The 18,504-nt window shown below is 37.3% G+C and overlaps 1 protein-coding gene across 1 annotated transcript in view; it reads right to left on the bottom strand.

Annotated features, from left to right (window-relative positions):
- CPEB2 (cytoplasmic polyadenylation element binding protein 2) overlaps positions 1–18,504 on the bottom strand; it is a 70,367-nt gene that overhangs the window by 3,485 nt on the left and 48,378 nt on the right. The window contains 6 exon segments of the mRNA XM_027598238.2: positions 1–499; positions 6,231–6,412; positions 8,850–8,964; positions 9,243–9,361; positions 14,291–14,380; positions 15,529–15,699. The exon segment at positions 1–499 is cut by the window's left edge and continues 3,485 nt beyond it. Coding sequence (XP_027454039.2) covers positions 272–499; positions 6,231–6,412; positions 8,850–8,964; positions 9,243–9,361; positions 14,291–14,380; positions 15,529–15,699 — 905 coding nt within the window. The 3' untranslated portion in view covers positions 1–271.

Raw genomic sequence — 18,504 nt, 5'->3', positions numbered from 1 at the left:
TTTACATATAAAAATAACTTGGAGAAAATACAAAAAAACATTTTATTTTAACATGAAAATATCACAAAAATTAGTAAGCCTGAGATGTAGGGTTTTGGTGAAAAACAAGAGGCTTGTAGTGTTTTGGCTGCTGATAAAGATGCATGTATTGGTAGCTGGGGTGAAAGCAGAAGAATGCACTTATTTCTTCCGCATGTCGCGTCTTCAGACACAGTAAGCCACATGCACCCTTTCTTTCCTTGTTACATACACAGAGGCCGGTGTGCTATTCTTAGTTCCAGCGGAAGTGGATCTGACGTGGGCGATCAGCACCTTCCTTTACCAATGGCTTATGGAACTCACGTCCTGCACGGGAGTGGATATTTGCCCAACAAAACTCACAGTAATACTGCAGGCAAGTGACATTGGCACAGAAAAAGGGAGCAAATTTTCCACCACAGCGTGCGCCCTGGCATTCATCACACATCTGGTCATCTAGCACATATGGCTTTACCTCCACCTGGAAAGAGAGACAAAAAAATCTCCCATTAATTCTGCTTCAGAAATCATTTTAGTGAATTTAAAATGTTCATGGTGTTCGAGAAAAGGACCAGCAATAAACATTGAGAAAGTAGGCAGTTTCCCAGGGAAATAGCTTTACCATGTAGTAGGTTAAAAAACAAAAAACTAAAGCAAAAACAAAAACCAACAACGAAGTCACTCTGTTCTGGCACTGATCTTTTTCTAAGATGTTTCGTGTTCGTAAGTGACCATGTGGTTAAACGAGCATTTGGTTTTAGTTTGGTAATTTTATTTTATTTTGATACGTTTTCTTCAGAGGACTATAAACTGAGTGGTATTTACTGTATTTTTCAAATGCAGAAAATACTTTAAAAAAATCTATACATCTAACTGATTCGTAAAACATTCTACCCTCAGTTTCTGTGAAGTAACATTTTTAAAACACCTGTGTGTTAATATATTTGGGGCAGGGTGATTGTGAGTGAAAAAGAGAAGGGCATGGAAGACAAATGGTTTTTACACCTTTCCCCCTTCATTCCAGTAGCACCTGAGAGACAGCCCAACTGCAAACCACCACTGATTATAGCAACACTTCTGTATGTACCCTGCTTCTAACTACTTGGTACACACACACCAGAACTGGATAATCTTATTAAGGGCATGTCTAGACTTCTGTGAATTTATGAGATATAAAGTCAAAGGCCCACTGAGAAGGCCTGACTCAGAAGACCTCAGACCCCAGGCAGCTGAGTGCTAAGCCTTTTCGACCTTAGTTTACCTGTCAAGTGAGAAGAATCCTAGAACCTAATTCACGGAGCTGCGAGGATTAGATGATGCAGGTAAAAGCACTGAAGGCAGTGCTTGGCACACGGCAGAAACTCTGTAAGCCAGTGCTGCCTAATAATTACTACGCATGGAGGGCTACTACCTTTGTCTGACTGAACGGTGCCAGGCAGCTTAAGACCTCAGCCTTTCCTGAGGAAAGGAGAAAAATCTGAGTGTTTAAACGGTTTGGTTAAAATAGTGTTTGCCCAAGGTAAAAAATAACAAACAAACAGTTTCTATTCTGAATGTATTAATACTTGCATGTGTGCAGAAAATGAGCATATAAGGATATTTTCTGAAGCATTTTTTGTCACAACAGCAACAATGAACAGGTAAAAACCCAAAAGTTGATGAAAAAGACTATAAAACAAACATTTGATAGAAAGGTAATGGAATTAAGTTGTTTATATTTGCATTTCATTGATTAGGGCTGGATAAACATTTTACATACATTGAACATTTTGCTTTTCTGAACAGTATCTTTTGCATATTTTCCTGCTGGAGGTTTTTTTCCATTGGCCTTTTTTTTAAAGATTTTATTTATGTATTTGACAGAGGGAACACAAGCAGGGGGAGTAGGAGAGGGAGAAGCAGGATTTCTGCTGAGCAGGGAGTCCGATGCGGGGCTCAATCCCAGGATCCCGAGATCATGTCCTGAGCCAAAGGCAGACGCTTAACGACTGAACCACCCAGGTGCCCCAACTGGCCTTTGTTTTTGTTTTTTTTTTCGAAATACTTTATTATTTATTTATTTATTTATTTATTTATTTATTTTAAAGATTTATTTATTTATTTGAGAGAGAGAGAATGAGAGCGGTAGAGAGCACGAGAGGGAAGAGGGTCAGAGGGAGAGGCAGACTCCCTGCCGAGCAGGGAGCCCGATGTGGGACTCGATCCCGGGACTCCAGGATCATGACCTGAGCCGAAGGCAGTCGCTTAACCAACTGAGCCACCCAGGCGCCCTTTATTATTTATTTGACAGAGAGAGAGACACAGCTAGAGAGGGAACACAAGCAGGGGGAGTGGGAGAGGGAGAAGCAGGCTTCCTGCTGAGCAGGGAGCCCTATGCAGGGCTCCATCCCAGGACCCTGGGATCATGACCTGAGCCGAAGGCAGATGCTTAATGACTGAGCCACCCAGGCGCCCCTGGCCTTTGTTTTTTTTTTAAAGATTTTATTTATTTATTTGACAGAGAGAGCGAGAGCAGGAACACAAGCAGGGGGAGTGGGAGAGAGAGAAGCAGGCTTCCTGCAGAGCAGGGAGCCTGATGTGGGACTCGATCCCAGAACCCTGGGATCATGACCTGAGCCGAAGGCAGATGCTTAATGACTGAGCCACCCAGGCGCCCTGGCCTTTGGTTTTTTAAAAGATCTTTGACAGTCTAAAATTTTTATGCTCTATCTTTATTTTTCAACTTTTTCCTTTATGGATCCTATCTTGATTGCCAGGCTGCTATTTCTGATTCTCTTCATTATAATATTACATAACTATGTATATATAGCTATATATAGTATTGTTATTAAAGAAATTACCAAAGAATATCCCAAAGTGGCATAAGAATTACTGGATTTCATTTTACTAGATGATAAACAAAATGAGCACAGGGAAAGTGTCTGCTCAATACTTAGTTCCCAGGAGCTAGCAGAATATTTAGCACAAAGTAGAAACTGTATCTGAATAAATGTGGTACATTTACATATGCTTCTGGGTTTCTTTCTCATGATTATATCTCTTGGCTTTACTGTAATTAAAGACAGAGTGTCTGTGTGGTTTACTTCATTTCCATAATACCTCATAAACCTCAAAAAATTCTTGGTGCTCAGGAGTTACTTAATGTAAAACTGTTGAATAAAATTTCAAAATGCAATAAATTCAATTATTTGTATTTCAAACTTCTAGGTATCATTTTATGAAGCTAATCTAATTACCTTCAAAATCACAGACTTTAAAGATAGAAAATTGGATTTCAGACTTAAGATTTTAGATTATTCTGATTATTTCTGATTAATAATCTCTAAAAATTAACCCTTGTATTTGTGAAAAGGAGTTGGAGTTTCATCAATTCTGTACCTAATCTTTTTTTCTATTTTGATGCCCTTCCCTATTTTACTTCAGAGAACCTATCTGTATACTTTGTCGCCTGGATTCATAACTAATGAAATAATTCATATTTAATTATCCAACTTGAACTGTAACACAGCTCCCTTCAGTAAGTACCAGGAGGCACAGTGAGTAATATTACTCATGGAATAACATACCAAAATTACAATGAATTACACTTTTGTGGTGACGGTGCTTCCCAGCTTTTGGGGAGATAGGGATTAAATCTCAAAGCATTCATGAGCCAAAAGAGTAAGCTGAATGAACAATTTTAATCCTCCCCAAATCTTTGGGTTATCAGTTATAAATTTAAAATTAATCTGATATTACGGTTTAATAACTACATTCATACTAGAGACATGAAAGGTATAAAGATATGTTTGTGTGTGTGTGTGTGTGAGAGCAATACTAGTGACTTACAAAATACTTAAGGCTCAAAATCTTTTTCTTTTTTTTTTTTTTAAGATTTTATTTTTAAGTAATCTCTGTACCCAACGTGGGGTTCAAACTCATAACCCCAAGATCAAGAGTTGAATGCTCTACCAACTGAACCAGGCTGACATCTCGTTATTTCAGATAAAGTTCAAAATATGTCTTAAGCAGCACATATCTTAAAAAATAAACTTTTCTCTCAGGCATTTCAATGCCTTTTTAAGAAGGCATGCATGTGTTTCTTAATTCACTTGCTCTGCATCTGAGTTGTTCTTTAGGAATAAATACTCTGCCTCAAATAATTGGTCCTTCACTATCATTTTGGAAACAAAGAAGGAGAGGTAAGACACTGCAACAATTTTTTACCCTTGCTCCTGCATGTTAAATAACTATAATTATATACAATGTAGGTAACCTCCTCAGTTGACTGGATCACTTCTTTGCAAAAGTTAGGGTTAGACTAGATATATGGTCTAAAGCATGGCTGCACATTAGAATCACCTGGGAGCTTTATAAATTCCTGCTGCCCCTGACCAATTATAACAAAATCTCTGGGGGTCAGGGGATGGGGGAACCCAGATGTCCAAGATTTTTCTCAAATCCCAGGTGACTTTTTTCTATAGCTGAGGGTGAAAACCACTGGATTAGAGGAATTCCAGTTCACCAAATTTTCCTGCATGGTGGAATTAAAGCAGAGACCTTCCACTTAGACATTGTGTGTGTGTGCGTATGTTTTGCAATATTTTAAGTAACAATGCAAAAAAATCACTCTGCTTGTATGAACTGAACCTATACTGTACTTCTCCCCCCCTAAATGGGATGGCTTGGTAATTAAACTGATGACTACTTTTAGAGTCCATGGTCTAGTCAAACCAATCCCTTGATCCCTGGACTCCAGGATCATGACCTGAGCCAAAGGCAGTCGCTTAACCGACTGAGCCACCCAGGCGCCCTCAAACCATATTCCTTAACCAGCTCCCCTGCTTCCAAAATAGTCTTTTAATATACACAGACAGGCTCAAAGAGAAACTTCAAGAAATTGTTACACTGGGAAAATACAGACTCAAGTAATATCTACTAATTTGGATGTAAAAAAAGTTAAATTACCTCTTATTCTTAGCGTATCTCATCTGTACTACAATGCAAACATGATTATTTTAGAATACTGCTTAGCTGTATATAGGAACTATGAACAGATTTTTAGTATGAAATAGATTTGCAAATGAACAATTGAGTTTGGGTCACTCCTTTTCCCTATTTTAGATGGTAATCAGTACTAGGAATTATTCAATGGGGTGGCTTATAGTTAACATTGATAGGACTTCCTAAAAAGTTTTTATTGTGATTACCTAAACAATGCTACTAAAGAGTAAATGTTTTAAAGTTTAGGGTAATAATCTTGTGTGTTATAGTTAGGAAAATATACACAGCATATTATTTTAAATTTAATGATAAAAGATAAAAACATGTAACTAACACTCAGTGCCAAACTCTAAATGTTTCTACATATGAGAATTCATTTAATCCTCAAAGTAACTGTGAAAGAGATACTATTATTGCTTTCCATTTGATAAATGGGGAAAAAGCAGCATACTGAGGGTTAATTTCCTGTGGATTACAGAGCACATGATGTAAATGGCATCCTGGGCATGCTGGCTCCAGGGTACAAGCTCTTTTCTTTTTCTTTCTTTTTTTTTTTAAAGATTTTATTTATTTGAGAGAGAGCACGAGCAGGGGGAGGGTCAGAGGGAAAGGGAGAAGCAGATTCCCTGCTTGCAGGCCTCCATCCCAGGACCCCGGGATCATGACCTGAGTCTAAGGCAGATGCTTAAGTGCACCCAGGGTACAAGCTCTTAAAACAAGCTCTGCCTCTATGGTTAGAAAGGTATTAAGACCTTATTGGTGGAGTAAAAAAAAAAACCCCAAAAACAAAAAAACAAAAAAACAAACCCACAACTTGACATGCTTTTACAATGATATTTACATTTTGTATATTGTATCTAAAGTTCAAAGTATGGGGATGCGTGGGTGGCTCAGTCAGTTAAGCGTCTGCCTTCAGTTCAGGTCATGATCCCAAGGTCCTGGGATGGAGTCCCGCATCAGGCTCTTTGCTCAGTGGGGAACCTACCTCTCCCTCTGCCTGCCCCCCCCTCTCTTTTTGACAAATAAATAAAATCTTAAAAAAAGAAAATAAAGTTCAAAGTATGTTCAATAATGTTATATTTCAGTGATATTTTGATATAATACTCTAAGAGTTAAAGATATATAAAAAAATAAAGTGTTTTAATTATATTATTAACTCGGTAGGGTAGTAAGCTTTGGATCAGTACCTTATTATAGGATGTTAAATGCTTTCCCAATATGCAACTTACGCGTTTATCAATATCCCCATGCTGAAGCTGAACAAACCGAGCACTGATGGCAGCAATATAGCTCTGCTGATTGGAGAAAGCAACTCGACCAGCACCTTTTGGGTATTTTAGCTCAGGATCTGTGTCAATTCCTGCATAACAAACTCCACCATATAGCCGGTCCATGATCATAGCAAGTTCCACTTGAAAAGGAAAAGAAATTCACATCAAATGTGAGAGAACACAGTAAATCAACAGTTTTTAAGTACTTTTTTTAAAAAGGAAAAGACAATAGGATAAATAGTTTTATGCTGTTTTCTACATGCAATCCTTCCACCTGCATACTGGACCCAATCTGCTCTCAATACAGAATTACTTGGCAATTCTCCTCTCTCCTTTTTGTATCATGTTTTCCCCTCTCTACTGGATCATTCCCAATCTTTAAAAAAACACAAAACAAAACTCCTAATTCTATTTTTCTCCCTCTCAGTGACTGCTTAATTTCTTCTATGTTCTCCCTTTACAGCCAAATTGTTAATTTTTTTTTCTTCTACTACCTCATCCCTCTCTCTTCCCATTCCTTGTTCAAAACTTTCACCCTATGACTCCATTTTGCCAGCTACCTGGAAGCAGCACTGAACACAGTTAATCTCTACTTTCTCCATCTGGCTTTCAGGACACATTTTTCTACTAATTTTCATCCCACCTCACAATTCCTTCTTAGCCTTCCTTGCTGGTTCCTCTTCGAACCCTTAACTCTTCAATGTCAGAATACTCTTTCAGTCCGTGGTTTTTTCCTCTATACTTGTAGCTACAGTGACTTCATCCCATCTCATGGCTTTAAATACCATCTATCTGTTTTCAGCTCCTAAATTCCTATCTCCAGCCTGGGCCTCTTCTCTGGACTCCAAACTCATCTATGCAACCATCAGGAGACGGTCAACTGGAGTTGTTGTCCTGGACAACTCATATTGACATTTAACAGACCTTCCTCACTTAGTTTGAAATGGCACTCCTCATCTTCCACTATCCCATTAAATCTGCTCCAATGAGTTTCTGCTGACTTAGCTGGTAAGCAATAGAAAAGATGAAGTTGCCAAGACCCTTGCCTTCATCCTTTCTATTTTCTGTTTTGCCCCACTATACATGCAATCCTATGAACCTGATTTTCCAGACCTATCTAAAATCTAATCTCTTCACCTCCATCAACTAACATCCTCTTCCAAACTCTATTTTTCATCTGGATCGTGGCAATAGCCTTAACTCTTTGCTTCTGATTTACTGTCAAAACAATAGCAAGGCCAGTCAAAATTTATTTTCAAAACAGTAGCAATAGTAATTCTTAGTTATCAGATATAAATGGCTTAACTAAAATTTCTACTTAGGAACTCGAAATGGTACCACAAACTTGCTTTCAAAACCAAGACCACAATCTTCCTTCTCCAGTGTTCTTCATCTCAGTAGAAGGTACCATTATCTAAGACTTAAAGCTGAGATTCAGCCTTTGAGTTTACCTCATAAATTGTCTGTGACATGTGTTCACTTCGCTCCTCACCACTGCCACCTTCAATCCAAGCTTACATTATCTTTCTCCTGTCCTGCAAGAATGGGCTCCTAAAATGGTCTACCCATATCTACTCTCAACCCAACTGCCCCCAAAACATGTCATTAGCTACACTTATCTAAAAGTCTTCATTAGTTTCCCCTTGTTCTGAGGATAAATACCAAATTAGCTTATCAGACTTGTATGATCTGACTCCTATTCACTTTTTCAATGCCTTTTTTTTTTATCTCTCCCCTCTTCTTATACTCCTAGTCAGCCACTCTGGATTTCTTTCAGTTCTTCCAATGCCCTCCACACTTCCCTCCACTAAAGATCTTTGAATATGCTCTTCCCTTTGTCTGAAACACACTCCTCACAACCCTCCTGCCACCTCAACTCTATTCCTTCTACTGTGTGTCAGCTCAAATACAAGTATCTCTAAATATCAGACTATAACACATTCCCTTGATGCTCTATTTTCTATAGTCTTTCTTTGTAGCAGTTATGTTCTATAGGTATTTACATGTGTGAACGGTTCTTTTAACATATATCTCCTATACTGACTGGAAGAGGATGTTCTCAGTGGTGGAAGGCACTAACACACTTCACAGGGCACATGGAATCATAAAACATGCTTGTACAGTGGGCATTTAGGTCTGTAATTATGTTTCTAGATGACATTTCTGGTAAATCTCTGGTTTCTGCTTACTCATGAACAGAAGTTTCTTACTTATCAAAGCACTATTAAAAAAAAATCCCACACTTCTTCAAAGATCAGAATCAACCCACATAAAATAAACAGACCCCAAATTCTTATATTTTAGAGAATTACACTTAAGAAGTCAGAAGCATTTGGATTCTTCTTATAGTCTGCTTGGAGTTAACTATTAATATTGATAGATGAGTGTCCACTTCTCCACTTACTTGACGGTTTTAAGAATGCTTCTCAGAATTCTGTAGTGAACAACTCTTGGAGCATAAGGAATCTGCCCCTTGCCTGCCCAATAGTGCCATGTACATAATAACTCTCCAAAATTTACTGAATTCATATTTAATTTTTTTTAAAAGGAAGCAACATTTGTTAACATTCTACTTACCAGCCCTTAATGGCCTAGGAACACCTCCAACAAAAATTGTTTTTCGAGGATCCAAAGGCTGAGAACCATCCATCACAAAATCACTATCACTTAAGTTCCAAGGACGGATCTGAACCTATGAAGAAAATCACATCACTGTAATGGGTCTTATTCCCTTGACAACTTAGGCTGCTTTGTGCCAATTAACAGTGGTCCTTTTATTTTTCAAAATTCTGTACACTTGGATTTGAAAACAAATTATTTTTTTTAATCCAGATACTATAAGTTATCCAGATTTTTAAAAACTGAACTCTTAACATGGTATTTTAACTTTTATATCATTAATAATTACTTCAAATCAGTTTTTGGAAAACTCGCATTTGTAGCCTAAAAGTTCACGTAGTATTTACTTACTGGTTTGTCCTTGATGGTGGGGCTGGAAACACACAGATAGAGTTTTCCATCTTCTTCAATACAAGCATCAATTAGTGCCTGAACTGAGCTCTCTTCTTGAAAGAGAAGGAATGCATAGCCTGTAATAACCATTAAAAATGAGGCAATATGGCAAAGTAAGTGATTTCACCCCAAATTTCAGTACTGTTTAGAAAATACATGCTTTTGGAAAAGAAAAAAAAATTATCAGATAGAACCGGAACCATTAAACTTTCTACAGGAGAACACAATACCCTATGGAATACACACAAAAACATACTCATTAATTAGCTATCCTATATAGAGTGCTTACTATCCAATTCCTTGCTAACAGCTTTACATAAATTATTTCATTTGCTTTCCACAACAAGTCTGTAAGACATTATTCCCATTTTATAGAAGAAAAACCTGAGGTATCCAGCAGTTAAAATGATTTGCCCCAAGTCAGTCATAGGAGCAAGCAGTTGATGGAGTAATTTCAAACCCAGGGGAGCCCCCAAGGTCTCCCAACATACTGTCTTAATCAAGAACTTGGCAGGATTAACCCCTTGAGCATATTAGGAGCAGAAGATTCCTAGAAATGCCCTCAGGCTAAGACATGTTCTGGTGCACACTTTGGACTAGAGCACACTTGGAAAGGCCCAACAATTTCCATAAGGAGGGGGAAATAACCACAGTCAGCATGACAACTTCAAAACTGTACTAAGAAAACTACCTTAAGGAGGCTGGAGTGAAAATGGGTACTCCAGCATGGGTCAGAACCTTAAAATCAAACTCAACTGGGATGAGCTGTGGAACACTCCTTTCAAATAGTCTGGAGACTATGTTTGGACTTTGGACCCAAGCTCTTGCTTATATGCCTGTACCTTTGGGAAATATGCCCTTCCTCCTTTCTTTGTGATAACAGATTGTCAATCTTTAAGGAGAAGAGACTTCATTATAAAAAGAAGGTATCAAAATTTACACTGCAAGTTCACCATTATGTAATTATTCCTCAGAAGCTGATAACTGACCAAAATACACACCCTTTCCTTGATGAGATTTTTATGCAAACAAACCTAGAGTATTGTAATCTGGTTCTAATACGAAGAAGTCATCAAGCAGGCCATGCACGCACATCTATTTATTCCATTAGACAATGGTAAATGTGAGGTCATGTTTTATGCAGAAATCAAAACACATAGCTTTATTGCCAGCAATGGCTGTAATTGCCACAAAGGTCTGATGCGACACAAAAGTGCTTCATATTAAAATTATAATACCTGATGGCATAAATAAGCCATCAAACCAACCTTTGCAATAGAAACTTCCAAAGGTGTGATTATGCAAGATTAGGAAAACACATTGTAGACGTTTCCAACTGCTAGAAACAATTTAAATATGCTTGAAAAAATAAAAAATGAAGACTGGTTTTAAGTGACGGCTTTAATTTTGAAACAAGTTAAGGATTTGAGAGTTATAACTGTTTTGTAATAATTAAGAGGCTATAAGACCAATTTACTAAAACAGTATTTTAAATTCAGTATTTTTAATGTTAAGATTTGTGATATTAATTTTTGATATTAATATTTTAATTTTGCTTAGTTTTAAAGTAATACTTTACAGTCAATATATTTTTTAAAGATTTTATTTATTTGACAGAAAGAGAGAGAGAGAGAAAGCACGAGCGGGAGGAGGGGCAGAGGGAGAAGCAGGCTCCCCGCTGAACAGGGAGCCTGATGCGGGGCTCAGATCCCAGGACCCTGAGATCATGACCTCAGCCAAAGGCAGATGCTTCACTGACTGAGTCACCCAGGCACCCCTACATTCAATATTCTTAATATTGCTTACTGATTTGTGTGATTATTAGGGAAGAAATGTTTGTATCACAAAACTAAGCAACATGGCAGGTAAATTATGATCTAGCTAAGGAAGACCATTAAATATTAAAATACTCTTACCAAAAACATACTATACAGCAAATTAATACTCACAGAGGGTGAACCTTATTCACTGTAAAGGAAACATAAGTACATGTGTGGCTCCATATCCAAGGGCTCACTGGATGCTTTCTGTACCAGTGTTTCCAAAGCATGGAAAATGAATTACAACAATGACAAAACTGCTTAAAAGAACAAGGTTTGGAAACACTGGTCTTTGATAATGACAATTAACTATAATTGTACCAAAAACTATGATTTGCCAGTGCTACTTTTTTGAGGTCTTTTTGTTTTGTTTTGTTTTCAGTCTGAGAAAATAAACTAACCATCACCACAAAAACCACAATGACAACAACAATGGAAATAAGAGCAACAAAGACAGCAACTATTCTGTTTGATTAAATTTGTGTCAACACATCTTTCTAGGCTTAGAGTCCATCATCCTGTTATATGAACAAGGGGCTCAGGCAAAAAATGTATACCTGTCTCCACACAAACCAATTTTCCTTCCTTTCTAAAACTGTATTTCAATTCCTGCCTGGAACTCTGTTCAACTCCTTTATGTCTATATAGATTACACAATACCTTCAGATTTCATTCAGAACTTCTCAGGGCGCCTGGGTGGCTCAGTTGGTTAAGCGACTGCCTTCGGCTCAGGTCATGATCCTAGAGTCCCGGGATCGAGTCCCGCATCGGGCTCCCTGCTCAGCGGGGAGTCTGCTTCTCCCTCTGACCCTCTTCCCTCTCATGCTCTCTACCTCTCATTCTCTCTCTCTCAAATGAATAAATAAAATCTTAAAAAAAAAAAAAAAGAACTTCTCAGTGAAGCCTTCCCCACCTACTTCAGGTCAAAGGAACTTCTCCATCCTGTAGTATTTATAGCTGTTTGTATCATTTGTTAGCCAATTATTATTCCGTGCATTACCAAGAATACAAAGATGAATAAAGGCAGAGTCTTACAGACTATGGGAAGAATTGGATATTAGCAAAATCATCACAGATTATTATAGAGTTGTAAAAATGTAACACTGTAGCTGTGACGAGTGCTATGAAAGAGCAGAGCAGTGCTAGGAGAGCCTACAACACGAATATGGGTGCCTGGGTGGCTCAGTTGGTTAAGCAACTGCTTTCAGCTCAGGTCATGATCCCGGAGTCCTGGGATCGAGTCCTGCATTGGGCTCCCTGCTCAGCAGGGAGTCTGCTTCTCCCTCTCACCCTACCCCCTCTTGTGCTCTCTCTCTCTCTGTTTCAAATAAATAAAATAAAATCTTAAAAAAAATACAACAGGAATATGTGAATCATTAGGCAAGTCCTGAAAGTGTCCTGTGAGCAACCAATGTTTAAACAGACAAATGGGGGTATGTAGAGGAAGACACGAGAGGGGCCTTCAGGGTGAGAGAGAATACCATACGTAAGAGCCCTAAGGCAGGAGAGAACAAGGCTGGTTTTTGGAACCAGAACAAGAACCAATAGTGGGAGAAGAAACCAGAGAGATAGGGAGGCTGGGCAGGGCAAACAGATTTTTGCCTTTATTCTAACTAAAAGAAACCACTGAAGGGTTTTAAGTAGATGGTCAAGAGACAGCACTATCAGATGAGTTTTCAGAGAGATTATTCTGGCTGTGCCATGGGAGAAAAACTGAAGAGAGCCAGAGGTATGGACAGACTAGTCACATTCCTGAAGTAGGCCAGGGCACTGGTAACTTAGGCTGGAATATCAGAAACTAACTGGCATTTTTATTGAACACTCAAAAAACTTTATAAAAGGCCAAGAAAGTGAAAGAATGGACAACATATTAAAATTCAGCAATAAATTAAACTCAACAACAGATTAAAACTCAGATGAACAAATGAACATCCACATCTACATGGAGCTAATTTTCTCCCTAAACTAAGTATCAGGACCTCCAAGTCCAGTACATGGAAAAAGGTCTATAGCTTTAATCAGATTCTCACAGAGACCTGGGATTCAGAATTCCTGCTCAAAAGATGTTCTTGATTCCATAAATATAAGATCTAAAGGTATAAAACAAAAACCACTGTGTTATTCCATTTCTCTAAAAACCTACATGAACTGGTAATGGAGGTTCTAGAATTCTCAGTGACGAAAAGTGAGATATCCCATATAATTCAGTACCAGAAACCTTTAGTTTTTGTATGCCAATTACAATTCTAACATGTTTCCTTTCCCAGAGCCCAAATCAGGCCATTTAACATATCTATTGGAGTCTTTTTTCCAGGCTTGAAAATTCACTTAGCCATGAGAATAATAGGGTTTTTGTTTTTCTAAAATTTTATTTCAATGATGTTCAAAAGAAAAGTCTCTCCCTTTCTTTTTATTCATTTCAGAGAATCTGCCATTAGCAACCTCACTGGATTCATGTTTAATTCTCTCCACTCACCTCCCCTGCTCATTGCAAGCGGTACTTACTTCTGCTCCCCACTGATGGTGGCCTTGCTTTTGCTCTCACGAATGATAGTTGATTTGTGATCTTGTGCTATGGTGACAAGTCACAGTAGCATCCTAGCAATAAGTTACTAGCACAACTAGGTATTCTCTTCACATCTGATCTCTTTATATAATGGGGGTTCGGGGCAGTCACTTTCTCCTCTAGCTAAATTCACCCACAGAGTAAATATTGCTCTGTTGTTATCTGCTATTGTTTGGAACACTTAAGTAAATCTTGCAATATTTATACTATTCATGTGTTTATATTTTTCTCTCACTTAAAATAGATCTTAATTTCACTGCGTAGAGGGACACTTTTTATGTCTGTACCCAAGTTACTTAGAAGGATGCTTCAAACAGAGGAAAAAAAACCCTCAAAACATTCGTTGATTTGAGTCTTTGAAATTATTGTCAAATCATTATAGAGAAAGCACGGCAAGGGTCTAATGGTTCCTGAGTGGCTTAAAGTGAAAACTATGTTAGTCCTTAGGGCCCATTCTTCCTCACTTGACACGTTATCAGCCTTCACAAATTATTAGTTTTTATATAAAGATATGATGATACACAATTCTAAAAGAAAAGAAAACACAAAGTAATTGATATTGTCTTATTTGCTCTCATAAAACTGATTCCTTAGAAAATATTAACAATAAAAACTCTTACCTTTTGGTGGAAAATAGGACTTGCTTTCGGCTTTATGAGGCCAATCTACTACCAAAGGCCCAAATCTTCTGAAGCTAGCAGTTATTTCGTCTTAAAAAAGTACAATAATACACATTAGGAATTAGTTTTAATGGTTCATTTTGGAAAAAACAAAAACAAAAAACAAAACAAAAAAACCCCCCAAACCCATATTTTATAAGTTAAAGATTTAATATTTAAAAGTACCAAGTAACCTAAGCTAAACTAGAATATGAAAACTCAAAACACATCTAATACCCTTACTAAAAGAATGTATGAAATAAATAGGAATTTTAGTCAAAATAAATTTATTTTTAAGCAGCACACTGGTCAGAGCAATCAATTCAGTGTGAGTTTTAAAATTCTATATTAACATTGTGTAGATACTAATGGATTGATAGTATACCAAACTATAAATATTACTGGCTTGAAAAACATGCCGACGTTATCTCAAGTTAAATAAAGAGACGATTACTGTTTGATAAGTAAAATCTCATAGGGAAAAAAGGTCTGCTAGAACAAGACATGTAGAATGATCACACTCATAAAATATACTAAGGTCTGACACACACCAGGTAGCTTCACTGAAACAAATACAAGTCAAAGACAATGATATGCTCTAGGTTATTTCATCACATGAAAACCTTATTATACTAATTAACACTCAGAATAGGTTGTGGATATTTGAATCATAATTGAAACATTTCTCAAAGTGTATCAAAATCCTCTTAGTTGTGAATAAGAGTGGCAGATTTCCCACAACTGCACAAACATTAGACAGTTTCAGTATTTTTAATCTTTACTTTGAATTATTTTCTTTTATTATTATACATGATTATTTTTACTATGTTCTGTTTCCATTACCCATTTGGGTTTTATTACCTCTTTCTTACCTGTTTCTAACAGCTTATTTATCCTTAAGGAAATTAAACTTTTGACTATCATGCACTGCAGGTATTTTATTTTGTGTCTTGTATTATGGTAATACAAAAGATTTTAAGTTTTATTAGAAATAACAATATGCATTTTAACATATAAAGAAAAAATCTTTAAACTGTTTAATTACCTCCTATTTTATATTTCAACAGGTGACAGAACATTTAAAACAGAGATGGATATCCATTCTCACTGAAAATCTTGAGGTAAAAAATTCTATACCCCCAATCACATTGTATTTTAAGTTTTTGTTTGTTTGTTTTAAGCTCAAATTATCACCCTACCTTCATCAATATCTGGAGGAAGACCACCAACAAAAACTTTTCGAGAGAAGCGTTCTATTCGTTCTCCATTTTGATGAGCTGAGTAACATGTGGGTGAATTTAAAACACCCACTTGATCATTATGACCATCATCAAGCAGACCATCATCTATTGGAAAGAGGGAAGAACGACCTAAAATATAAGTACAAATATAACTTGAGTCTCAGATATAGGGAAATGCTAAAGTCAGGCACTAAAATAGCAATGACAAATTCAAAGGCTTAAAATAAGGTGACACAGGTGTAAAAAAAATAAGGGAAATTCAGATAGTTTAAGGTTTTAATTACCTGGATTCAAAAGAGAAGCAGTCTGAAGAATTACTTAGAAATAAACGTAGTCATATGACAACAATTATACTGCAAACAAACACTAGATCACTTCAATTTTTTATGGAAAGCAGCAAGAATCTGATGTATGGGGATAGTTTAAACTGCATGTGTAACAGGAGAAACCTTTGAGAAACTGGTGGCAAAAGGGAAATGGCAGAGATTAAATAGATAAGAGCACATAATAAAAAGCCACTTGCAGACCACAGTAGGGACGGACAAAGGCAACAAGTAAGACTTGCATATAAGGTTTTGAATTAATTGATTACATATGTGACAATTATATAAAAGGGTAGACAGGGCTTCTGCACATGTGCAAAACAGAAAAAGGCATCCCCTCTAGGGCTTTGGTCCCCATCTAAGCCCAGCATTCAGGGGGTACACCCTTTGTACAGGGCATGTCCTGTATAATTCTCTGCCAATCCTGATGCTAGACTCCATGGGATTCAACAAAATAAAATGACCTAATAAAATACAGTCCCCTGTTCTCAGAGAATGTACATTTAGAAATGATAAGATCTATACATATAACTATTGCACATATCCGTAAGAAAGCCTCAAAGTACTTCAGAGGAAGTTTGTTGGAGGAAGGGAGTAGTCTGCCTAATAAATGGGTAACTTCTTAAATCCCCAAGTGAAACTGAATGGCAATTGTGGTAAAAAGGGAAAGCTAGTGGTATTTACTCAGTGCGTTAGAAACATTAGAACATGGTTTTGAGTAAATTTTCCAAGTGGAAGGAGAAACATAAAAGAGGAAAATATGAATTTATTTAAGAAATAGGGAGGAGTCAAAATTGACTAGTTCATGTTGGAAATAAGGAGAGTACAAGTAATAAAACAGCTTTGAGGCTAGTCAGAATACTTAGCCTTGAATGCCAGGCTAAAGGAGATGTTTTATTTAGTATGTGATTAAAATAAACAAAAAAATGGATATGCGGGCTCAAGCAAGATAACTTTACTGATGCTCTGGGAAGACATATAGCAAATGTGGTTAAAGTGATTAGAAATGAGCAGATCAGGAAGCATGAACAGAGGAGATAACTACAGCAGTAAAGAGTAGATATCTGGGAAACAAAACAGAAAAATGGAAAGGAGAAACTAAAAGAAAGCATTAGAACATGAATAATAAGAATCATTAACTAAATATAAGGACAATAAAGACAAAAACTGGTATAAGAAAGGGTAGATATGGAAGGAAACAATCAACAAAATTAAAAGGTAACCTTTGGAATGGGAGAAGACATTTGCAAATGTCAATGACATATCTTTTTTTTTAAGATTTTATTTATTTATATGACAGAGACACAGTGAGAGAGGGAACACAAGCAGGGGAAGTGGGAGAGGCAGAAGCAGGCTTCCTGCTGAGCAGGGAGCCTGATGCGGGGCTCAATCCCAGGACCCCAGGATCATGACCTGAGCCGAAGGCAGATTCTTAATGACTGGGCCACCCAGGCACCCCAGACACTAACATATCTGTTAAAAAATTGGCATAAGACCTGAACAGACATTTTTCCAAAGAAGACATATAGCTGGCTAACAGACACATGAGAAGTTACTCATCATCACTCATCAGGGAAATGCAAATCAAAACTACAATGAGATTATCACTCATATCAGTCAGAATGGCTAAAATCAACAACTCAAGAAACAACAGGTTTTGGAAAGGATGCAGAGAAAGGGGAACCCTCTTACACTGTTGGTGGGAATGCAAGCTGGTGCAGCCACTCTGGAAAACAGTACGGAGGTTCCTCAAAAAGTTAAAAATAGAGCTACCCTATGATCCAGCAATTGTACTACCAGTATTTGCCCAAAGGATAAAAAACACTGATTCAAAGGGATACATGCACCCCAATGTTTATAGAATAGCCAAATCATGGAAAGAGAGCCCAAACGTCCGTCAACTGATAAATGGGTAAAGATGTGGTGTGTGTGTGTGTGTGTGTGTGTGTGTGTGTGTGTATATACACACACACACACACAATGGAATATTACTCAGCCATCAAAAAGAATGAAATCTTGCCATTTGAAACAATGTGGATGGAGCTAGAGTATTATCCTAAGCAAAATAAGTCAAAGACAAATACCATGATTTCACTCATATGTGGAATTTAATAAACAAAACAGATGAACCCGGGGGTGTGAGGGGGGGTGGGAGGGAAAGAGAGGCAAACCAGGAAACAGACTCTTAACTACAGAGAACAAACTGAAAGTTGATGGAGGGGAGGTGGGCAGGGTGAAATAGGTGATGGGGATTAAGGAGTGCACTTATTGTGATGAGCACTCGGTGTTGTAAGTAAGTGTTGAATCACTGAATTCTACACCTGAAATAATCTTACACTGTATGGTAAGAAACTGGAATTTAAATAAAATCTTGAAAGAAAAAAAAAAGAAGGGTAGGTATGTGAAGCTGCATAGACTGAGAGGATATTCAGAATTAAATGTAAGGCAGGGGGTTGCAAATGGTGTGGAGAAAGGAAATAAGCCACATTTTTGAGAAGAGAGTCAAATTTACAGAAATGACATTTGAAGGTTCTTTGTAGTATCACTAGACAACTCCAGAGAGAAATGATGAGGTAGTTCCTTGAGAAACTTAAAAGGAAGTAATGGAACA

Source organism: Zalophus californianus, chromosome 2, assembly GCF_009762305.2.
Source record: "Zalophus californianus isolate mZalCal1 chromosome 2, mZalCal1.pri.v2, whole genome shotgun sequence".
Classification (NCBI taxonomy): Eukaryota; Metazoa; Chordata; class Mammalia; order Carnivora; family Otariidae; genus Zalophus; species Zalophus californianus.
This window is presented reverse-complemented; position numbering and strand designations above follow the sequence as displayed.